Source organism: Podarcis liolepis (assembly GCF_965112155.1).
Source record: "Podarcis liolepis genome assembly, chromosome: 7".
Classification (NCBI taxonomy): domain Eukaryota; kingdom Metazoa; phylum Chordata; class Lepidosauria; order Squamata; family Lacertidae; genus Podarcis; species Podarcis liolepis.
Genome location: NC_139561.1, coordinates 6,026,807 through 6,051,811, shown reverse-complemented (window position 1 = coordinate 6,051,811; position 25,005 = coordinate 6,026,807). Strand labels below are relative to the sequence as shown.

General features: G+C 44.7%; 1 protein-coding gene across 9 annotated transcripts in view; it reads right to left on the bottom strand.

The window, feature by feature from the left end:
- Nucleotides 1-25,005, bottom strand: part of AAK1 (AP2 associated kinase 1) — a 107,514-nt gene that overhangs the window by 42,871 nt on the left and 39,638 nt on the right. For all 9 annotated transcript variants that reach the window (XM_083514131.1, XM_083514133.1, XM_083514132.1 and 6 more), the window contains exons 6-13: nucleotides 24,047-24,168; nucleotides 23,025-23,106; nucleotides 19,420-19,552; nucleotides 17,665-17,768; nucleotides 16,049-16,128; nucleotides 11,676-11,812; nucleotides 9,981-10,291; nucleotides 5,806-6,048 (exon numbers count right to left, since the gene is read on the bottom strand). In XM_083514131.1, coding sequence (XP_083370257.1) covers nucleotides 5,806-6,048; nucleotides 9,981-10,291; nucleotides 11,676-11,812; nucleotides 16,049-16,128; nucleotides 17,665-17,768; nucleotides 19,420-19,552; nucleotides 23,025-23,106; nucleotides 24,047-24,168 — 1,212 coding nt within the window. The remainder of the gene's footprint in view (nucleotides 1-5,805; nucleotides 6,049-9,980; nucleotides 10,292-11,675; nucleotides 11,813-16,048; nucleotides 16,129-17,664; nucleotides 17,769-19,419; nucleotides 19,553-23,024; nucleotides 23,107-24,046; nucleotides 24,169-25,005) is intronic.

Sequence of the window (25,005 nt, the reverse complement as noted above, 5' to 3'; positions counted from 1 at the left end):
GAAAGTTACCAAGTTGATTTCCTTAACCACAGGGGTGGCAAAGCTGTTTCTTAGAAGCAGAAGGGACAAGCCAAACTCTGCATTGTGTCCCGGTCGCAAGGAGGAAGGCAAAAGGGGGAGAGGTTAAAAATAGAAGGTAGACCCCTTTCGGGCAAAAATGTAAGAAAGACCCAGAACTTGACTCCCTCAACATGTTATTCAGCCAAACCTAGAAGACCAAGAAGAGAGACCTTCAGGCACACAGCATCTCCAAGCCACAACAGTTCGCTCACAGAAGAGGCAGCATGGTGCAGTGGTTAGAGTGTTGGACTAGGACCTGGGAGACTAGAGTTCAAATTCCCACCCAACCATGAAGTTCACTGGGTGTCCTTGCAGCCTATCCTACCCCACTGGGTTGTGGTGGGGATTAAATGAGGAGAAGGAGAACCATGGGCACAACTTTGAGCACCTGGCAGCCCTTCTGTTCCTTTTTTTAAAAATTAGTTTTTATTAAATATTACAGGAAAATAAAAAGAAAAAAGAAGTAGAAGCAAAAAATCAATACATAACACTGCAAACACATTTGTCTACATATTTTCCAACATGCAGACTAGAAGAGAAAAGAGACGAAAGAAAAAAGAAAAGAAAGAAAGAAAGAAAACACTTTTCATAATCAATACTACCAAATTTGTACTTCAATCATTACAATATATAAATCCTAGTTAAAATATTCTAAAAGACTTCCACTGCATTCACTACACATCTTTCTAGTTCACCTTTACATCTGTTCTTCAGTCACTTCCTTTCCTTAAGTTCTTTCATAGTCCATCAAATCTTTGTGTTCTCTATATACTTCACAAGCCCTTCTGTTCCATAACACTGAAACACTGGCCTGCTTGCCAGACACAGAAACTGGATTTCTCAGGATCTCAGCTTTTTTTCCCTTGCTTTTTTTTCCAGAAAAGCTTCTAAAAATGGTCATGGCTGAAGAAAGGTCCAAAATGCTCAAGGGGTGACTGCAAGACAGAGCCTCACAGATTCAAGTCACACTGACCTGTCTTACAAGGTTCTTGGAAGGACTCTTACTGTTGCTTTATCCTTTTCTATGCTCTCTTTCAATATAAATATTCTCAGCAGGGAATTTGAGCCTGGCTCTTTCTGGCCTGCTCCCTTCACCACACTGACTTAACAGAACTTGCAATCCTGAAAATACAGTGGTGCCCCGCAAGACGAATGCCCCGCAAGACGGAAAACCCGCTAGACGAAAGGATTTTCCGTTTTGGAGGTGCTTCGCAAAACGAATTTCCTATGGGCTTGCTTCGCAAAACAAAAATGTCTTGTGAGTTCCTGCGGGGTTTTTTTCCTCCCCCCCCCATTCCCAAGCCGCTAAGCCGCTTATCAGCTGATCCGCTAAGCCGTTTATCAGCTGATCCGCTAAGCCGCTAAACCGCTTATCAGCTGATCCGCTAAGCCCGCTAAGCCGCTAATAGCGCTAATCCGCTAAGCTGCTAATGGGCTTGCTTCGCAAGACGAAAAAACCGCAAGACGAAGAGACTCGCGGAACGGATTCTTTTCGTCTTGCGAGGCACCACTGTATATCTATAATATAAAGAGGAGCGAACAGAATGGGATGTTTACACCTTTTGGAGGCTTGGGTTATTTTTTTCCATCATATTTCCGCTTTCCCCCCAAATACCGCAACAAATATTAGTTTGAAATGATGTTGTGAATATATTTGTGACAGAAATAACCAACCCTTTTATGTTCACCCGGCCCCATTTTGTTAACATGAATAATGGGGGGGAGTCCCCCCCCATAATTCTTAATCCTAGAGTGCTCTCTCCAAATCTGCTCCCCAAACCAATTAATCTGGGTATTACAGGAAAAAAATGTGTGGCAAGAATAACCTGGTATAAATACAGTTTCAGCTGGAAGGCATTTACTGTAATTTATTCGTATGCTGTGCATCCTTTTCTTTTAAACAACAACCCTGCCCCCCCCAACAGTCAAAGCAGCTGCATTTCAGAACAAAAAGAAACAATGAGGAATGATTACACTTGAATAGTAATGAAGAGTGTGTGTGTGTGTGTGTGTGTGTGCAGCAGGAGAAGGCGGATGTGAAATTTCATTCTCAAGTCTCTGCAGTGATGGGGGATCCCTGGCAAATTTCCACTCCTTTTATACTTTAGGCAGCTGCTCCACTCGCTACAGGGAAAACCCTGGTTCTCATTAAGTGAAAAAGCACTTATTTGGGATGAATGCATACATTATAGTCATCAAATGGAGGATTTATAATGTTTGGTCATGAGTACATTTGAAACAAGCATTGGGATTAAGATGCAAACTCTTCTCCAACTTGTTTGCCTGACAAAAATCCAGAGCAGGAGAAAGGAGCCACTGGGTCACCCATGGGGGGGGGTTAAATACCTCAGGATAACCTTAACAGCTGATCTCAAACAATTAAATCAAAGAAATTATAAGCCCCTGCTCAAAACGATAAATAACAAACTCTCAAAATGGAAGTGCACAAGCCTTAGCTGGCTAGGTCATATCACAGCTATAAAAATGGCAATTCTACTAAAATTATCTTTCCTGTTTCAAGTTTTACCAACATGCATCACTCCTGCTATGCTTAAAAAAATGGCAAAACAAATTACCTTCTTTTACTTCATTAGGAAAAAGAGCCAGACTCAGTCAAAAAATCTTATTTAGACATAGGAATAAAGGGGGGTTAGGAATACTCAATCTTGAACTATACTACGCAGCTTTCCAAATTAAATCATTGATACCTCTCATTAAAGGTAAAGTAGATATTCCATGGATAAAGATAGAAAGATAGAAAGTGGCCACACAAGACTATCAGCACACGCTCTGCCCTTCATGAAGGAACAAGAAAAGGTGGGTAAACCCATTTTCAAAAGTATACTTAATGGCGTGGCAGAATTGGAACTTAGTATTGGCTCCTAGGACTTCACTACTGATGCCTCTGCTACATCACCCCTCATTTAAACATGCAGACAATTATAACCAACTCCTAGATCTTGAAACAAATGGTTTCTATAGAATTAGAAATGTGTTTGTAAAAGGTAAAGCAATTTTAAAAGAGGGCCTGGTGGCAAAGGCGAAAGGCATAAAACGATCCCAGCTACATCTGTATTAACAGATACAGTCCTTTTGCACTTTTGCAAAGTACCGTATTTTTCGCTCTATAACACGCACCCAACCATAACACGCACATAGTTTTTAGAGGAGGAAAATCTGTAGGCATGCCACCCGTAGGCATTTCCTCCATAACACGCACAGACATTTCCCCTTACTTTCTAGGAGGAAAAAAGTGAGTGTTATGGTGCAAAAAATACGGTATCTGGAATGAAGGGGTGAGGGCTTGAGACCCCTGACACCTTTTGAATCACTGTGTAACAGACCTAGCCATGAGACAAAAGGGGCATTCTCAATGATATACAGTATTATATCAGAAAGCTTTGCAGGAAACGCGGAAGATATTCGAATGAGATGGGAGACTGACATATGAATTTCAATAAAAGAAAAAGCATGGGAATCAATAAGGCAAAATCCATCTTTAAAAACAATTTCGGATCGCCTCCAGGAAATTTCCTTTAAAATTATCTTTCAGAGGCATTGGACCCCCACACGCCTTGCAAAGATAAATCCTTTAAGCTCACCATTATCTTGGAAAGGCTGTAGAGAACGAGGTTCCTATATTCATGTTTGGTGGGAGTGTACCATAACTCATGCCTTTTGGGGGGAAATTTTTAACCTGACCTCCAAAATCACTAAACAATCTATACCTTTTAATTCAGCACTTGCCTTATTATCATTAGATTTGACCCCAAATTCTACCCTTAAACGTAAGAATTATTTTTCTTCCTGTTCACAGAAGCTAGACTAGTTATTGCCCAACGATGGAAGGAAACTTCTAAAATACCAATAGAGGCTTAGGTTAATAACATCTGAAGCACTGCTCTATCAGAATGCCTCACATACCATAGCAGCTAATCAAAGGCATCTCCAAAAAATATACATTTGACACGATTTGGTCTCCCTTTTTCTCTTTTACTGAAGAACAGGGTATTTTAATGCCACCATCATCATAGAGGTGTCTGTGGAAGGGATATATTGATAAAAAATGTATTGTATTGTAAATGTATTGTAACTTTTGAATAAATGTGTTTGGGGGTTTTTTAAAGGAAAAAGAACGACTATTGCACCCACATGCAGTCTTTTGGTGCCAAACCAGACAGTTTTTCCATGTTCACCTTTGAAAGGATGAATCACAGTTTTCTGTTCAGGATTCATTAAGAATCTCCAGAAATTTGCAAAGTGATGTGCAGGCAAAAAGAAAAGAAAAAAGGGAACCCCTGGGTCAGACCTGGCCCACAGTTACCAGTGTCTGAGCAAGGATTTCATTCTGGCGCTCTCTCTCTCTTTCTCTTTCTCTCTCTCTCTCTCTCTCTCTCTCTCTCTCTCTCTCTCTCTCTCTCTTTCTCTGTCTGCTCACAGCCTCTCCTGCATCTGCACTGCCCCACCATATTTGTTGTGCCCCCCCTTCTCTGCAGCAAAGTGTTGAATTTCCATCCTTTATCTAATGATTAATCAGGGCTTTTTTTCAGCCAGAACTTGCTTGAACTCAGTTCCAGCATCTCTGTTCACGGTGAGTTTTAAGCTGCATAATTATGGCCCTCCAATTCTTGGTGGATTATAGCTCCCAGCGGGCCCAGCCAGTAGTCAGGGGGTGATGGGAACTGTAGCTCAACAACATGTGGAAGACCACAGATTCCCCATCTCTAGAACACTGTTGTATGAAACACAAAAGCATGGCCAGAAAAGGAGATAATAACCTTAGTTGGATCAGCACTAATGCAAATTTCCCTCCAGTCTTAAGCATGCATTGGGGCAGTTGAATAAAAATGCATGCTTCTGTTTGTGTTCACAAAGGGGGGGAGGGAGGGAGGGAGAGGGAGAGAGAAGGGGTAAATATCAGCACCTGCAAAGAAGGAGAAACTGAGGACAACGCTGGGGTTCTTACCTGTTTTCACAAATTACCTCCGAGGCTTGAATGTCATTGTTAGTCTGATAGCATTCATCATTTTTAGTTGCTGCTTGTTAACAGTGTTTTATAGGCTGTAATTATTTCACTGATTATTTGTTGAATACTCTATATGATTTATGCTCTACTTGCGATGTTCCATTATGTTCTATCAAGTTACTGCTATTTATTGTTTGTAAGCTGCTTTCTAGTTACTGCAAGAGGGACGCGGGTGGTGCTGTGGGTTAAACCACAGAGCCTAGGACTTGCCAATCAGAAGGTCGGCGGTTTGAATCCCCGCAACAGGGGGAGCTCCCGTTGCTCGGTCCCTGCTCCTGCCAACCTAGCAGTTCGAAAGCACGTCAAAGTGCAAGTAGATAAATAGATACCGCTTCGGCGGGAAAGTAAATGGCGTTTCCGTGCGCTGCTCTGGTTCGCCAGAAGCGGCTTAGTCATGCTGGCCACATGACCTGGAAGCTGTACGCCGGCTCCCTCGGCCAATAAAGCGAGATGAGCACCGCAACCCTAGATTCGGCCACGACTGGACCTAATGGCCAGATGTCCCTTTACCTTTACCTTTTAAGCTGCTTTGAGATTCATTTGAACGAAAAGTGGCACAGAAATCTCATCAGGGTCTTCTGGACGTGGCCACATTCGCTCCTTCCCTGCTCCCCACCAACATGAGAAGTGGGGAGGGGCCGTGGCCCAGCGGCAGAGGATCTGGAAGAAGTAAACAAGCAACACTGCAAAGCCAAACAAAGGTTCCTCCCAACCCTTACCGGATGATCCTGCGCAGGGACTGGCTGTGCCGCCACCTGCTGCACCTGCGGTTGGGGCAGGATCTGAGCCGACGGCTTCTGTTGCCCTGCAGCTGCTTTCTGTGGGACGGGCCCCTGTTGTGCCAGCAGTTGCTGCTGCTGCTGCTGCATGTAATTCTGCACAGGCTGCGGTTGCACTCCTTGCTGCGCCACTGGAAACTGTGGCTTCACTGGCGGCTGCGGTGCCTGGGGCGCCACTTGGATCTACAACACAGCAAGCAAGCATTCAGAACCCTTCCTTACGACCAGCTGCAATCTTCTGCATTTCAGCACATGCAATGGAGTAAGAGCGTCTCCCCAAATTCACCTTCCCTTGTTACTGGGTTGTTGCAGCACGCTCTGGGTTGGGCTCCCTTTGAAGATGACTTGGAAACTTCAGTTGGTCCAAAAATACAACAGCAGCCAGATTTCTGACTAGAGTTCCACCTGGATCCCATATAACTCGTTTTGAAACAGCTGCACTGGTTGCCAGTTTATTTCCGGACCTAATTCAAGGTGCTCACATTGGTGTTTAAAGCCCTGAACGACTCAGACCCCAAACACCTGAAAGACCATCTCCTTTCCTACAGAACCTCTCGGGTGCTGAGATCGGCAGAGGGGGACCCCTGGGTAGCTCTTCCGACTTCAGAGGCCTGGTGTGGTTGTGGCCCAGGGGGAGAAAACCTCCTTTGTGGCGGCCCCAAAACTGGAACTCCCTCCTTGCAAAGGTGCGCCCGGCACCTCCATTCTACAGCTTCTGGAGAATGCAGAGGACCCACCTCTTTACCCTGGCTTTAGACACTTGAGGTGCATGTTTTTAGGACTCAGCTTATTTTTATAGTTCTAAGTTGTTTCAAACTGTTTTTAATATTGTGTTTTAATGCTTTAACCTGCCCTGGAACCTTAGGGTGAAGAGCTGGAAATAATAAATCAAACAAGCAAGCAAGCAAGCAATATCAAAGTGGCCCAAATGCAGGGCTCACAAAGTACTATATACTTAAGTATTCTTAGTGCATTATATTTGATTTTGTAAATTTTAGCCAATTTTACCAGAGTTAAGTACCATTGGTACACCATTTTCATGAAATTTTCTCTTATTGTGTAACATGCCGTGAACTTAATATCATATTTCCATAATTTCTCCCATTGTTCAGGCCGAATCACATATCCTATATCACGTGCCCATTTAATCATAACTTCTTTTACTTCTTCATCCTTTAATTCCCATTCTAATAATAAATTATACGTTTTGGATATATTCTTTTTTGAGTTTTGTAATAATACTTTTTGTAATTTTGATTCCTCTTTTTCAAATCCTATTATTTTATCCTGATTAAATATTTGTGCAATTTGGTGATATTGTAACCATGTAGTACAGTATTGGGTCACCTCTTCATATGGTCTTAATTTTAATTGGCCCTGTTCTTCCTTTAGGAGCTGCTGGTATGTCGCCATTCTTCCTATAGTATTTTTTCTTTTTAACCGATATTACTTCTAACGGTGAGACCCACCATGGGGTTTTCGGTTCTAACAACCTTCTATGTCTCACCCAGACCTTGTATAATGCATTTCTAATTACGTGGTTTAGAAATTATTTATGTACTGCCACTTTGTTATAAATTAGATAGGCATGCCAACCATATCTGTTGTTCCATCCCTCCAAGTCCAAAATGTCACTGTTATCCAATTTGATCCATTCCTTGATCCAAGTAAAGCATGCCGCATCGTGATATAGTCTCAGGTCTGGGAGTCCGAAACCTCCCCGCTCTTTTATGTCGGTTAATAATTTATGTTTGATCCATGGCTTTTTGCCTTGCCATATAAACTTTGTTAGGTCTGTTTTCCATTTTTTAAAACAATCATCTTTACCTATTATGGGAATCATTTGAAAAAGGAACAAGAGTTTTGGTAAAATATTCATTTTAATAGCTGAAATTCTACCCCAAAGTGTTAAATTCAATCTTGTCCAAGTTTCCATTTCTCTTTTTGTTTCTTCCCAAAAAAAATTTATAATTATCTTCAAACAAATTTATATTTTTCATTGTTATTTGTATTCCTAAATATTTCACTTTTTTTACAATTTGTAATCCAAATTTTTCTACCAGTTCCTTTTTCTCTTGATCTCCCATGTTTTTTACCATTAGTTTCGTTTTTTCTTTATTCAAAGCAAAACCTGAGACCCTTAAAAAGTTTCCCATTTTTTCTAGAGCCTTTGCTATGCTTTCCTTTGGGTTTTCCACCATTAAGACTAAATAATCTGCAAATGCCCTTATTTTGTATATTTTCTCTCCTAGGGATATTCCATTTATTTCTTGATCCAGTCTGATTTCTTGATTTAATATTTCCAAAACCAAAATGAATCATAATGGTGAAAGTGGGCACCCTTGTCTGGTGCCCTTCTGTATTTTAAAATAATCAGTCGTGTCATTATTTATTATTACAGTGGTGCCTCGCAAGACGAAATTAATTCGTTCCGCAAGTCTCTTCGTCTTGCGGGTTTTCCGTCTTGCGATGCACGGTTTCCCATAGGAATGCATTGAAAATCAATTAATGCGTTCCTAGGGAAACCGCCTTCAGACCAGGTCCGGGGACAGTCTGTCCCCGGACCTCTTCTGAAGGCTGGGGGGGGGGGATAAGGGCTTTTCTTCCCACCCCCAGCATTTTAAAAAACCCCGGGACAGCGGAGGACTTCTCCGCTGTCCGGGCAATCTTAAAATGCTGGCGGGCGGCATTTTAAAATCGCCCCGGGACAACGGAGGACTTCTCCGCTATCCGGGGCGATTTAAAAGCCCCTGGGAAGGCAGGCAGGGGGGACAAAGACTTTTGCCCCCCGCCAGCCTTCAGAAGGTGTTCCCGCCCCCCGCCCCACTTCGGAGCACCGTTCCGAAGCGGGGCGGTGGGGGAAGGTGTTCCCACCCCCCCCGCCCCGCTTCGGAGCACCGTTCCGAAGCGGGGCGGTGGGGGAAGGTGTTCCCGCCCCCCGCCCCGCTTCGGAGCACTGGGAGACGCGATCTCCCCACAGCCCCTTGCTTCAAAAGAGGTCCGGGGGCAGCGCGAAGCGCTTCCCGCTGTCCCCGGACCTGGGGCTGCGGGGAGAAGATCGCTTCTCCCCGCCGCCCCTTGCTTCAAAAGAGAAGACCCGCTGTCCCCGGGGCAAGCTTCGTTTTGCGAAGCAAGCCCATAGGGAAATTCGTCTTGCGAGGCAACTCGAAAACGAAAAAACCTTTCGTTTTGCGAGTTTTTCGTCTCGCGAGGCGTTCGTCTTGCGGGGTACCACTGTATATTTTCTTCTTGTTGTTCATAAATTGCTTTTAGCCCTCTTGTAATTTGGTCTCCCATGTCCATCTGGTCTAGTAATATTCTTAGAAATTTCCATGATACTTTGTCAAACGCCTTTTCCGCGTCCACAAAAACAAAGGCTACCTTCTTACTCGGTTTCATGTCTAAATACTCGATCATATCAATCACTGTTCTTATATTATCACTCATTTTCCTGCCCGGGAAGAACCTTGCCTGCTCTTTATTTATGCAATCCTGCAAAACTGTCTTTAATCTTATTGCCAATATTTGTGCATAGATCTTGTAATCATTATTTAGTAATGATATTGGTCTATAATTGTTTATAAACTCTTTATTTCGTCCTTGTTTTGGGAATACTACTATGTGACCCTGTTTCCAGGTGTTGGGAATCTTCCCGTCTTCTAATATTCTATTTAAGAGTGTCTTCATAGGTGATAATAATGGTTCCTCTAATTTTTTGTAATGTATTGCGGTAAGACCATCTGGACCTGGGGATTTTCCCAGTTTGATCTTAATTATCGCTTGATGAAGCTCTGTCATGGTTATTGGGGAGTTTAGATCTTGAATCTTTTCTTTCTTAATTTTAGGTATATCCTTTCCACATAAATACTCTTTTATTTCATCCTCTGTCTCATTTCCTGCTTTATATAGCTTATTATAATATTTTATAAAGCACTTTTTAACTTCTTCAGGATTATCTAAAGTTCTCCCTTCTTCCACTATTTTATCAATCAGTTTTTCCTTTTGTCTTTTTTTCAATTGCCAGGCTAGCATCTTTCCTGTCTGCTGCCAAGTCACAACTGCCTTAAAATTCCTGTGAAGAAAAAAGAAGCCAGCCACCCCCCAAACAGCCTCACCTGTTGAACTTGCAGGGGAGGCTGTGGCTGCTGCGGCTGCGGCTGAGGTCCTTGGGGCTGATAAAATGTGGCTGGCGGCTGCGCTGGCGGCTGTTGCTGCTGCTGCTTTAGGAACAGCTGATGCTGTGGGGTGGCGGCCTGGGGCTGAGCTGGAGGGGCTTGCGGTTGGGAGGCAGCAGGCGGCTGTACAGGGGGCGGCTGCTTAGGCTGAGCTTGCGGGAGAGGCGGAGTCGGCTGAGGCAGGGCTTTCGGCTGTGGGACGCTGGTAGGGAGGGGGGCCTGACCCCCGGCCAAAGGCGCTGGAGCAGCAACTGCAGAGCAAGAGGAGAGGTCAGAATGCATCCGTTTCCTTTACTCCTGTCCCCCCCCCCAATTGTGTACTTTTTATTTAAATACTTAAATGCATAAATATTTAGCTGTGATTCTTGCACTGCAGGAGTTGGGTTAGATGACCCTTACATACACTTCTGTGATTCTATGAAATGAGGATGGATCAAGGGGCTGGAATATAAAAGAAGGGCAAGGAAGGCACAATAGGCAGCAAATGGAAGAAAGGGGAAGAAAAGCAGACGCTTTGTTTTTCAATACTTTGCAACCTAATTTTCAAGAGAATTATGGTAAGATCTCATCTTGCATCCATTTAACTTGCACAATTTCATCCATACGCGGTTGAAGGAGGGTTGGTTGAAATTGCACATGTTAAATCCAAGCAAGTGGGAGAGGTTAAAAGGTACTTTCACGCTGGGGATGCTTGAGGTTACTGGGCGCAAAAGGAGCTTTTAAGCTCTCCATCTTGCTTACTGGGCAAGGCCCGCTTTGCTGCATGGGCTCAGGGAGCACAGAGGACTCTTTCTACCTCGACCCGCTGGCTCCAAGGGTTTGGGTATGTGTGGTTTTTGTGTATACGTGGAACCCTTGGAACTGAGCCACCGCATATGACTATGAGACTTTGAAAAGCTGGCATCAGTGGATCAAGTTCATCCATTTTGTTGACTTAATTAAGCTAAATAGCTTTAACCGGGGTTTTAATAAATGTGCCGAATAAATCATTACTGTTTTGAATTCTATTGTGCTATTGTCTTCATTAGTGGGTTGTACAAGCTGCTATTCTGAAATAAAGCTTTTTATAGGGTAGGGTAAGGGGCACTGGGGGACGTGGGTGGCACTGTGGGTTAAACCACAGAGCCTAGGACTTGCCAATCAGAAGGTTGGCGGTTTGAATCCCCGTGACAGGGTGAGCTCCCGTTGCTCGGTCCCTGCTGCTGCCAACCTAGCAGTTCGAAAGCACGTCAAAGTGCAAGTAGATAAATGGGTACCGCTCCGGCGGGAAGGTAAACAGCGTTTCCGTGCGCTGTTCTGGTTCGCCAGAAGCAGCTTAGTCATGCTGGCCACATGACCCGGAAGCTGTATGCCGGCTCCCTCGGCCAATAAAGTGAGATGAGTGCCGCAACCCCAGAGTCGGCCACGACTGGACCTAATGGTCAGGGGCCCCTTTACCTTTTAAGGGGCACTGGGGAAGAGTCTATGGCACCAAGGGGGCGGGGCCCCAAAACAGTTTGGGAACCTCTGGTCCACATGAGCAGCAGAGCACTCAGAAGGAAGCCTGCCTGGGCATTTAGGAGTGCAACTTTACCCTTACATGAAGAGAACGAAAAGTAGGTTAGGAAGTAGCCCGCAGTGGGGGCGCCCTCTCACCCTGTGCTGTGGGCCTCTTTCTGGGAGTCAGGGCAGGCTGGATGGGCAGGATCCCCGGGTTTGGTTGTGTCTGCCCAGCTTTGGGTCTTTGGCGTGGGGTGATGGATGTTTCAGTCGTGGGGATAGGATCTGTCAGCCTGCAAGAAGGAAACATGGACACAAAACTAGCATTTTAGAGGAAGACAGCATAGTGAACAGCCTCTTTCCATGACCCACCCTTTCATTGGAGAACCCCCACCTCACAACCTTCCAGTTGGCAAATGCCCCCTGAAACAGCCAACCTCCCCCCCCCCAGAAAAAAATCACACACAGAAAGAGGCGACCACAAGATCCATGTTATGCACGACAATGGCACAAATTACACAAAGCATGTAATTTTAAGCAACTCTATGCATATTTTCTCCTAAACAGCATAATTCGTTCCAGCTGTGGAAGTGGGGTTTTGCAGCCCTAGAAGTTTAACTGCAGAATCCCAGGTATGCCTTTTAGGCCCTTGGAGCCGCTAAGTCGTGCGAGTTGGCACTAGTGCAGAGGAGATACAGGGTAGCAGTAGAAGAGCAGACGCTGAAAGCCAGTGTGGTGTAGTGGTTAGAGCAGGGGGCGGCAAGGTTTACCTCACCTGGGCCAGTCCACTCCAGTGGAGACCCTTCCAGTGGAGGGCAACCAAAATGGTCAAAGGCCTGGAAACGATGCCTTATGAGGAACGGCTAAGGGAGCTGGGCATGTTTAGCCTGGAGAAGAGGAGGTTAAGGGGTGATATGATAGCCATGTTCAAATATATAAAAGGATGTCACATAGAGGAGGGAGAAAGGTTGTTTTCTGCTGCTCCAGAGAAGCGGACACGGAGCAATGGATCCAAACTACAAGAAAGAAGATTCCACCTAAACATTAGGAAGAACTTCCTGACAGTAAGAGCTGTTCGACAGTGGAATTTGCTGCCAAGGAGTGTGGTGGAGTCTCCTGCTTTGGAGGTCTTTAAGCAGAGGCTTGACAACCATATGTCAGGAGTGCTCTGATGGTGTTTCCTGCTTGGACTCGATGGCCCTTGTGGTCTCTTCCAACTGTATGATTCTATGATTCTATGACCACCGTAGGCTGCTTGTGGACCATGGGCCTTAGGTTACTGACCCCTGGGTTAGAGTGTCAGACTAGGGTTAGGGAGACCAGGGTTTCAATCCCCATTTGGCCATTAAGTTCATTTGGGGTGACCTTGGGACAGTGGCTGCCTCTCAGCCTAAGCTACCTCACCTTGGGGAGGTTAAATGAGGTGGGGAAGAACCATGTATAACCCCCTTGAGCTCCTTGGGACAGAAATGCAGTAAATATTTTTTATATACTATGGAGAAATGAAACACACACACACACACACACTAATCACAGAGGTAGGTTGGCTCAATAATTACTTTGCAAAAGAAGCAGGTGGTGGGGAGGGCAGAGAGAAAGAGCAAGTAGCTTGATGGGTGTAGAGGGGAGAGTGAGGCCAGAAGAGGAAGAGGAGCAGAGCCTGGGAGAAGGGAAGGTGAAACTAGGAGTATTTCAGAAAACTGCTATACTGTTTTGTCTACTCAGCAGACATCCAAAGCCCACAATAAGAACCACACCATCAAGGCAGAAGGTTCAGGAGCAACATATCAGACGGTCCCATCACTGGGTACTCTTAAGGCAGAACCCCAAAAGCAAGGCGGGCTTGCAAAATCCACCTGGCACAATTAATAAAAGTCTTGCCTGTTGCATCACTCCCATCAGCCATCACGACCGCCCCACTCAGCATGAAATAAAGGCCGGTTGGCACGTGCTAAATTCAATTTGTGAGCAGAAATGTTGGAAACAATACACCATCTGCACTTTTAATAGATTTGCAGACAAGCAGGCCAAAAGGCCCTGAGCTTGCCTGGCAGTAGCTGGGGGCCTCAGATGCAACTGTTTATGCCGGAGTCACAAAAAGAACTGTGGTCCAGTTCTAAATCATTTTGGTTCTCTTCCATTACCACGATTCTACAGTTATAGCTGTGGGGAACATCTTTCAAGCAACACTTAAGCAATCCGCCCCTTCCGGTACCCTCATCCCTGGCAAAGACAATACAAAACTAAAATAAGGAGCAGGTGCACCACAGGGGGAGGAAAACAAAACGACAAGCCACTGGCTCAGCTACTTCAAGAAAGTGAGACAAACCCTGCAGCAGGCAGAAGGAAGCAGCTTCTCAGGGAAAGGAATGAAACAGAGGGCTGTATTCTGTGATAAGCACTAGAGTTCAAGGATGGTTTTGATAGGCAAGGAAGAAGAGAAGAAGAGTTTGGATTTGATATCCCGCTTTATCACTACCCGAAGGAGTCTCAAAACGGCTAACAATCTCCTTTCCCTTCCTCCCCCACAACAAACACTCTGTGAGGTGAGTGGGGCTGAGAGACTTCAGAGAAGTGTGACTGGCCCAAGGTCACCCAGCAGCTGCATGTGGAGGAGCAGGGAATCGAACCCGGTTCACCAGATTACGAGTCTACCACTCTTAACCACTACACCACACTGGCTGTAGCTCAGTGGTACAGCATCTGATCTGCATGCAGAAGATCCCTGGATCAATTCCTAGCAGTATTTCTAGGTACAGCTGGGAATTTTCCCTCCCTTAAAGCCCATGAGAGCTGCTGCCAGTCAGTTTAGACAACACTGAGCTAGATGGGCCAATGACCTGATAGAAAACAGCTTTCTCTGTCTCTATAATAACATGAGAAACGGTGGCATGGACAGGAGGTCTAGAGCGGGCAAGCCAGGTGGGAGAAAGATGAAGGAGATTAATAACTTTAGATTGGAAGGGGGGGGGAGTTTTCATGAGTTCTCAAAACAGTTACAAGATTGTCCACAGGAAGCAGGACTGAAAAACTTGGGCGGGGGGAGGCTATGAGGAAATCCACTTCATATATAGAAAAGTTTGTTTGTTTGTTTAAATGATCGATTTTTAAATAGTTAAAGAAAACTCTCAAGGTGGTTTACATTGTTCTCCTCCTCTTTGTTTAATCCCCACAACAACTCTGTGAGGTAGGTTAGGCTAAGAGGCAATGGCTGGTCTAAGGTCATCCACCCAGAGAGCTTCGTGGCCAAGTGGGAATTTGAACCCTGGTCTCCCAGGTCCTAGTCAGACATTCTAACCACTTCATGGGTAGGTAAAATGTATTAACTACACCAGTGTTTTTCAACCTTTTTTGGGCAAAGGCACACTTGTTTCATGAAAAAAATCATGAGGCACACCACCACTGTGTGCGGAGAGGGAGATGTCAGAGCCCCGCTGCTCTCTATGGGGAATCGAATGAGAGCGGACCGCCTGTCCGCTCTCATCCGATCCCATCCGATCTGATCCCCACCCAGGATGGATGGAAAATAGGGTGGACACAGTCCGGCGCCCGCCTAGTGGGCAAAAATTTGACTTTTTAAAAAATCTTTCGAATTTTTCAATTTTTCCCACGGCACACCAGGCAACATCTCGCGGCACACTAGTGTGCCGTGGAACAGTGGTTGAAAAACACTGAACTACACCACACTGAGCAAAAACAGACACAAAACAATAAATTGTTATTTAAATGCAGGTTAATATATGCCTAGTTCTTCTTTTTTACACTGGATAAAGGGAACATGTGGATGTTCTTGCATTTGTATTTCTACACTGTACTCTTTTCTCAAATTTGTATTTTACAAAGCTTGGAAAAGAATAAATACGTTTAACGTTGAGGCAGGTGTACATGAACTCAGGTGTGGTCTTTTATTTGTTTCACTCCAAGATTCTAGAAGCTTCCCCGTAGTCAAAATATCATTAATCACTTCTGAGAGTGGAACTACTAATTAAGGATGGAGAAAGATTTCATTCACATTTTTAACTGGCTTAATGCACACACCCTGGATGAACACGCAGATTGGAACATAACTAACCTTCTGATTAAGTTATGTTTCAAAATGCGTCCATTGAGATAAAATGCCTATTTAACTATGCATTTCATGATTAAAAAACATGTTTAAACACATATGACATAATGGTCTCCTTCATTTGGTTCTATTATTTATTGATTTTAACCAAAAGTTTTACAGGTGGCTTCTGTTTTCACTGACGTGTTTCTTTGAAGTTTTGATTCTAAATGTTGTATATACATTATCCTTTTCCTTTATAAAATTATCTTACCAAGTTCATGTAAACTGTACAGAGATTTTGCCTATTACGGTAAGTGCTATATACCTATTAGTGATTATGACTGACTGATTTTTGACCTCAAGTTCCAGCGCAGCAGTATGAAATGGCCCCAGCTCTCCAGAATGCTTAACTCTCTTAAGCAGCACTGCTAGCCTTTTACAGTCTTTTGCCATGGTGCATGGAAGAGTCAGGCACCCTCACCTGGCTTTTGGCTGGCTCTTCTTAGCAGCAGCTTCACTCGCTTTCACTGGTTCTGGGAGTTTGGCAGGGATCGGAGAGTTCTGCAAATGGAAACCCACACAGAGAGCAGAAAATGACAGAGGGCTGTCAGAGGCAATGGAGAGCAAGAGGCAAACTGAATGGGGAAACCTAAAGCTCTCCTAGGCTTCACTTCATGGGTAGGTAAAATTTATTAAGATACTTAATAAATCCTTGGGATGAAAGAGGAGAAACAGCACCAGGGACTTTTCCACTTAACAATCCCAAGCCAGACGGAATTAAAATACGAAACCCTGGCAATATTAGCATAGAAATTACATGATGTCTATTTATTTCTATAATGGTAGTCAGGCAAATGTTTATGATGGTCAACTGCATTTATTTATAGCCTGGCTTACAGGGGTGCCCATTCCAGAGCAGGTCACAATGTGTTAACATGCAAAATATTGAAACTATAAGGCTGTAATATGAAACAAAACACACCTGAAAATAAAATAGCAGTAGCGATGTAACACCAAAAGGACAAAAACTGCTACTACCACCAGCGTATTCTTAAGTAAAGAACCATACAAATTCACTACAGTTCATGGGAAAAGTGAGCTTCGGCTGTACAGAAGGCAATAATAATAATAATAATAATAATAATAATAATAATAATAATAATAATAATAATAATTTATTATTTATACCCCACCCATCTGGCTGAGTCTCCCCAGCCACTCTGGGCGGCTCCCAATCAGTGTTAAAAACAGTACAGCGTTACATATTAAAAACTTCCCTGAACAGGGCTGCCTTAAGATGTCTTCTGAATGTCAGGTAATTATTTATCTCTTTAATTTGTATGATTTCAACCAAACATGGTTGAAGAAGGACTGGCGAAAACTGTGCAGCTTAAACCAGTGTGCTAAGTGGCCCATGCCTGGTAAGCAAGGCAGAGAGCATAAAAGCCCTTTTTGCACCGGGCCAGTACAGATAGAGCTTTAAGCTCTCTGCCTTGCTTACCAGGCATGGCCCGCTTAGCTCACTGGTTCTGGGATGCCCTTGCAAGATCTTGCAGAGTTGTCAGAGCTCTTGCAAGATCTCACCTGAGCATTCCTAGCTTTCCAGGTCCTACCCAGCAAGCAGGGCAGAGAGTTTAAAAGCTCTTTTGTGCCAGGTAACCCAAGTGGACATGGCACAAAAAGGCTTTTAAAGTCCCACCTTGTTTGCTGGGCAAGGCCTCCTCGGCGTGTGGGTTTTGGCAGTGCGAGGCATACTCACTCTCTCCCCCTCACCCACTAGCCATGCGGAAATACCAAGGCTTTAGGTATATGTGACTTTTGTGTCTACACAGAACCCTTGGAACTGAACTCCCGACATAAGATGCAATCATACTGTACAGAGAAAACACACTTCCCCATACACTAAGCTAAATTGTTGTGGTTTCCCTCCCTTTTGTGTTGTCTTTTGTTGCTTCCTGGCAACCTCTCAATAAATTACTCCATGACTTTTGCAGGCCCAAAAATAGTCCTGGAAGAAGAGGAGGACTAAAGAACTTGTGGGGTTATTTTACGGATTCTTGTATGGTATTTTGCAAAGAGGGATCAGGCATCACTCACCTGTACATTCTGGACCGGACATTCCCTCTTAGCGAGCTTGAATGCAAAATAGGAGACCTGGTAAATTTCAGGTCTCTTGTCAGGGTCTGGTTCCAGCATATACCCTAAGAAACAGAAGACCTATTAGGCTTCGTGGTGTGGCATTTAGGTATGGCACAGGAGGGACAAGAACAAGTCTTACTCAATATCACTTTCAGGATATGGATGCTGGAAAACTCAGCCCACAGGGACTTGCATAGCTTCCAAAACCCAAGGACATCCCACACTGCTTATTAGCCTGGTTCAGACACCACAGCGAACCAAAGTCTACTACTACTAGAAGGAGCCTTAGAGACCTGTGGGCTTGCCTGCTTCTCCTCTCTTAAGAGATTCAAAGTGGTCTTACTTAATGGCTTTGGAGTCTTGGAAGACCTTCTAAGCAGGGGCGCCGACTTATAAAAAATATTGGGGGAGCCCGCGAAAGCTCATGAATAATAAATAAGCTCATGAATATGCAGATAAAGGGGCACCGCCTCCTCGTGAGCGAATAGGGGAGAGCGTGCTGCGCCTATTAATCAGCTCCGAAGGAAATTGGGTGGAGCTTTTGCTCGGGAGGGAGGGCAGGAGGCATGTAGCCCGACCCTGTGCATTTTGGGCTGGGGGAGGGGCGGCGGTGGCGCTCTGCTAGAGGGGCGCCCGAGATTATTGGGGGGGCAGAGCCCCCCCAAACGAATTTTTGAGGGGGCTCGGGCCCCCTCAGGCCCCATGGAGTCGGCGCCTATGCTTCTAAGGTGGGAACTGTTTGGTACATTGCTATAATCTCCTCCAAGCTCTCCATAAAGGGAAACACCTGGCAGAGAAGAAGAGGAAGGTGGGAGGAGTAGGCACAGTTTCACATCTTGACAGCTCCAGCTTCTAATTGGATAATTACTTTGCTAGTGGCCCTCCTTTACTTTCCATCACAGGGCAGGAGTGCGAAAGACTTGAGTCTGATGCATATGGAGCAGAACGTACTCCCCCCAAAGCCCTCAAAACTGTTTATTCAGTTAACCACTGCCCTAATAATAATAATAATAATAATAATAATTTATACCCCGCCTCCCCAGCCAAGGCCGGGCTCAGGGTGGCTAACAAGCAATAATAAAAACAAGTTGAATGAATACAACTTAAAAACAACATTAAAATACAACATAAAAATATTGAAACATTAAAATATTAAAATGCAGCCTCATCACAGGAGGAGAAAGAAAAAAGAAAAAGGGGGAGGGAATCAAACTGGCTCCAAGCCAAAGGTCAAGTGGAACAACTCTGTCTTACAGGCCCTGCGGAAAGAAATCAGATCCCGCAGGGCCCTGGTCTCATGAGACAGAGCGTTCCACCAGGCCGGAGCCAGTGTTGAAAAGGCCCTGGCTCTGGTTGAGGCTAATCTAACTTCCTTAGGGCCTGGGACCTCTAGGGTGTTGCTATTTATGGACCTTTAGCATTTCCCAGACTGGTGTCCTCCAAATGTTTTGGGCTACAACTTTCATCTACAACTACAGCTGATGGCAGTTGTGGTAGAGACAACCGTGTGGGGAGAGATGCATCAATATAAGAGCATCTGATGAAGTTCACATAAGTGGGCACCAAAATAAATCTCCTAGACTTGTGCCCAAAACCTTTGTCTTTATATACAGAGGTATTCTGGGTTCCATACCCAAATACCTGGCAGGAGATAGGAGCAGTTTCATGTTAGTTAGCTTTTCAAAACCAGAGTATTCCCAAATAGATACTCACGTATGAGGCAGTGCATGTCGTGAGAGTAGCGCGAGTTGTCAGGAATGGTGAAGTTTCCGTCGCAAATTGCTACTTGGCTCTCACCAAATGGCAAAGTAAAATAACAGAGTTTGTACAGCAAACAGCCCATGGCCTGAAAGAAGACGAAGAATTCTTTAGTGTGCTGCAGGAACGGAGACCTGGTTACCTCCGTTGTCATGTAAGGCCTTGCTGGATTCTAGTTGCAACAACAGAAAACAAACCTCTCTTGCTGACATGACCTGCATCAGATTTCAGGTCAGCAAAACCCCAGCCTGATTTGAAGCTAGGAATGTAGGAATTGCTGGCTCTGCTAGCAATTGTTCCAAGTTTGCCTCTGGTGAACCAAGATTGCTGTTTCTGAACTGGAAGAGATGTGTAATATCAAAATTTGCAATTCAAAGCTTATAAAAAATTGGCAGCTGCCTCAATTCTCCAAAACAGAGCACTCTGAATTAAACTAATCACCAGACACTGTAGGCCAAGTTCTGAGCCTTGTGCAGCTCACACCATCCACATGGTCAAACACATACATCTCATTGGTGTGATTCCTTTTCAAAGAAGAAAGCATCACAAGCGGCCTCAGTGTGAAGTGTCTACACAACACATTTCTCTAGGCCAGTGTTCACTAACCTGGTGCCCTCCAGATGTTTTAGACTACAACTATGAATGACCATGCTTGCCTGGGTGTATGCAGTTATAGTCCAAAACATCTGGAGGGCACCAGGTTGGGGAATACCGGCTTAAGCAGATGGTGGGAAGGAAGGGCAACCAATTCCTCCTCACACAAAGACCGTTGTTTGGTGTGTTTGAAACAGCCCCTGCTATGTGTGTGTGTGTGTGTGTGTGTGTGTTGTTTTACAAGAAGAAAAATCTGGGAAGCTAGCAGCCCACGGACCCTAGATGAGGAGAGCAGATCTAATCCCAACAACCATCATTTTCTACTATCTGCAGGCAATGATCTCTGTTTCCTACTTTGGAGTAAGGCATTTAGTCTAGTTCTTCAAAAGTAGCGTTTGCACATAAGATCTGGGTCTTAAATTCTGTGTCAATTTTTAAAGAAGTGAAAAGCAGTATTCAAGATATGCGAAAATAGAACATAAGATACAAGTTGTCTCTGAAAGAGAAACATGATGATGGGTAAAGAATCATCTCAAAGTCTTTTCACGGGGGGGGGGGTGTCAGTCAAGTGCTTATATTGCAGTGGCGTAGCGTGGGTTGTCAGCACCCGGGGCAAGGCAAGTAATTTGCGCCCCCTAACCCGTGGATTTGCGCCCCCTAACCCTAACCCCCAGGTGTTGCACCCGGCCCCCCCTGCACCCCCACGCTACGCCACTGTTATATTGTGCTTCAAGGAGCCTCTACATCAGGCATGGCCAGACTTGGCCCTCCAGATGTTTTGGGACTACAACTCCCATCATCCCTAGCTAACAGGACCAGTGGTCAGGGATGACAGGAATTGTAGTCCCAAACATCTGGAGGGCCAAGTTTGGCCATGCCTGATCTACATGTTTGGTCTGAGATTAAAGAATGGAGGTGAAACTCTCAGCACAGTACGTCTTGGATTTTTAAATGCATGACTGCAAGACACGAATGTTACATCCATGCATCCAGATGCCCCCCTCCCATCCATCTGCTTATTTGAAAGCTATGGCTTGTTTATGCTCAGGAGTCTGCTTTCTGAATGCAGTTTCTCTAACTTGTGTAGATTTATATGTTATTGGATTTTTTTTATTGATAAAAAGAAAAAACATCAATAATTAGTTATCTATGAGTTGTCAAAGAACTGGAGAAATCCGTAACAGAAGAAAATATTTTTGGCAAGAGATGGCAACAGAGAAATGAACACTTCATTATTAAAAAAAATAAAATTAAGTGCTATTTTTGCACCCTGATGAAAGGATGTTCTAGCACAATTAGAAAACAAAGGAATAACATTTGATGCCACTTCCACCTACCCACGCCCATGCAAATAGGCTGTAGTTTTTACTTGGGACTGCCTTAAGCGGTTATGAGAATTGATTATTTTTTTTGTTTCCAAAGTCACTAGTGATGTAAAAAGAGCTCAGAAGCAGAATTTATTCTGATCACATCCTAGTTACTGGGAAGTGAATACAGAAAGAAAAAAGTATAGTGCAGCCATCTCCAACCAAGTGCCCTTCAGATGTTTTGGACTACAACTCCCATCATCCCCAGTCATCATTTATGAAACCCAGAGATTTAGAAAAGGCAGGGTCTGGCCCACCCACCAATGAAAAATGCAATTATTATTGTTGTGGTATGGGAAGCAGTTAAATCAGATCCGCATGCTATTGCAAGGAATATACACGTTTTGGAAAAGAGAAATAAACCTGCTAAAACTTTGTCTAGAATATTGACTACAGGAGCAGATGATGAAGCAAACCTCATGAATGAAACAAAAAAAATGGGAAATCCAGCTGTTTCACAGGATAAAGTATGCAATTCTCACTGAGGCAGCCCTCCACCCACTCTAGTCTTTCCAGGCAAACAAGTTAGTCAAATGCAATATGGTCCAGTTCACTCATTGGTTTTCTCTGCAAGAATAGATTGGATGGGGTGTGGGGAGGAGACCGGGGTGGTGGGCCTGAGATTTCTACTGGGCTGAGAGTTCTGCCTTTAGCACAGTGGCTGATTATGCCCTTAGTGCATCTAGTCCTTTCTTCTGAAATGCAACTCAGAAAGCAGCCTCTTGGAATAATCTCCAATTGCTCATTTTGATTTATTAAGCCCCATACTATTCACAAGGGCTCTGGGGCGGGTTACAACTTCTAAAGATGAAAGGGGGGGGGGAGAACCGAGGCACAAGAACAAATCCAAATTGCAATGTAAATTCACTGCTAATTAAATATTTAAAAACAAATGTATATATCAAACCACATTAATAAAACATGCTGCCAAGTATGCCTGATTGAACTGCTAAATATACCCCACGTAACCAAAGGGTTGCCCAAAATGGAAAGCTTGCTGCCCTGAGATGTCAAAGGCTTGTGTAGATCAAAAGAGGGAGGGAATTTGGGTTGTAAAAGAGCCACTTTGATTCCATTTCTATCCTTGAGGAAGGCAAGAGAGTGACTGACCTGCAAGCTTCCAGCCGGACATGCTGTAGTGGAAGCAGGCCCGGCCTGGCCGTGAGGCAGGGTGAAGCAATTGCCTCAGCGTGGCAGGCACAGGGCAGTTGGGAGTGGTGGCAGAGCTGGACCCAAAAAGAGCACACCACCTGCTGCCTTTGCTGACACCACTAGCACCACTGTCCACCGCCACTGCCTTCTCTTCCCAATGGCCTCCTTTTACTCCCCGTTTTCTGATTGTCATTGTTGTGGGTGAGGGAGATGAAGGCAGCAGAGTGTAAGGGTAGCATTGGTGGGGAAGGGGTGGCACTTTCTTGCTTTGCCTCAGTGGCAAAACGTGCAGGATCACCACCGAGTGAAGGGGCAGGTCTAAGGGACTGGGAACCATGGCAGACAGAAGACCACAGGGAAGGGCGGGCAACCAGGGCAAGAGATTTGCCAGTACAATTTCTAGCAAGCCACATGCAGGCAAGTAACTTCACAGAACCTTCTACGTACCCAGATGTCTGCTCTTGTAGTAATCAGCTTGCCGCTATAGAGGTTGACCATTTCTGGTGCTCTGTAGGATAGTGTGGTGTACCTACAAGGAAACCAAAACTCACAGGGTAGCCGGATAAGTCAAAATGGTTTTATAAACTACCGTATTTTTCGCTCTATAACACGCTCCAGACCATAACACGTACGTAGTTTTTAGAGGAGGAAAACAAGAAAAAAAATATTCTAAACGAAATAGTGGATATATGATTTTTGTGGTTCATGCTGTGGCCACAGACATGTGATCTGACAGTGAGTTTGGAGTAGCCCAATGCAAAAATCCTGAGGATCCATGTGGATCCATGCTTTGTAACCATGGAGGAGGGAAGGAAGGGGAACCATGGATCCTCTGCTCACGACTGCAGCAGATCCCTCCCGCCACCCGCAGGCATTCACTCCATAACACGCACAGACATTTCCCCTTACTTTCTAGGAGGAAAAAAGTGAGTGTTATGGTGCAAAAAATACGGTATGTGGTTTTTCCTCTACAACTCACATCAACGTTTACTCTTCCTTGAATGATTTCTAGATCTAGAACTGACAGCAGCTCAGGGCACTCAGAAATAAAGAGATTTCAAGATCGCATCCCAGACTACCACAAAAAGAGGTTACTGTTGAAAGCCAATAAATTTATAATTCGTTTGTTTGTTTTCTGCCCTTCACCCTAAGGTCCTAGGGTGGGTTATAGCATTAAAAACAATAGTTAAAATAATTTAAAACAACTTACAATCATAAAAAATTAAGGTGGGTCCTAAAAATATGCCACCTCAAGTGTCAGGGTAAACGTTAGCAGCAGCCCAGCTAATTAACAACCCTCTTCTAGTTTTGAAACCACAATAATTAAGATTTAAACAAATGTTCCAAAAGCACTGAAACAGGCTGCTCTTTTTCTCTCTTTTGCACAGTCAACCAGCTATGAAGCTTTTCATGCAAAAGCAGCCCCAAGCCAGAGACAGGAGAGGCCCACTAAACCATCCCTCACTCACTTCTTGATTTCTTCCTCCACTGCATTCACTCCTTCAAGCTGAGGGTTCTGGAATTTGTTGGTGGCACTTCCAAAGTCACACAGCACATAATGGCCACGATCGTGCAGGAGGATATTTTCCACCTGGAAAGTAAAGGTGTGCATACCAGGATAAAGGGGAAACATAATTCCTTTTGCATAAACATTTCTCTTTCCACCAGCAGGAACCGGAAACGTGAACTTGGGAGCAGTGGTGGCAACTGCAGAAAGTGCCCCTGACTTCTGAAAGCCACAATCCCCTAGCCATCAAGTCCTACTTGGTTTTCCTCCCTGAAGACTTTTCATGTGGTGACTGAGATATCGCCCATGGAGAAGGTCACCTGATACTTCATAGACCAGCCTTCCCCAACCTAGGGCCCTCCAAAGGTTTTGAAATACAGCTTCCATCAGCCCTCTCCCCCATGCTTCCACCATACAGTGGTGCTGGCTGCGTCTGATGGGAGCTGTAATCCAAAACATCTGGATGGCCTCAGGTTGGGAAAGGCTGCTGTGGACTATTTAGGAATTTTACAGTGGGTGTAAGGTTCTGGCAGAGCATTGCAACTGTCCCTCCCTACATATCCCACTGTACACAAAGGATCACCTCCGTAATGTTCTACAGATGTTCCAGCATTTATTTTTATGTTCTCACAAAGCTACAAATCCCCTCTTCCTAAAAACAATAAATGGAACTGATGCCAAGGCACACAACAGCAACTATTCAACACATTCATAGTGTCAGGGAACTGACATCAGAGCATCAGGTGGTGGAGGGACTCAGGCAGGATGAAAGAGACTCAACTGCTGAAGCAGGGACCAGCAGGGGGAGGAGTGGGTCTCTGAGGGAATGCGAGCAGGAGGGAGGGCTCAGGGAGGCTTCCAGCGAGAACAGTGGGGAGGTATCGGAGTCTCCCATAGGGAGACCCACACCTCGCAGGAAAC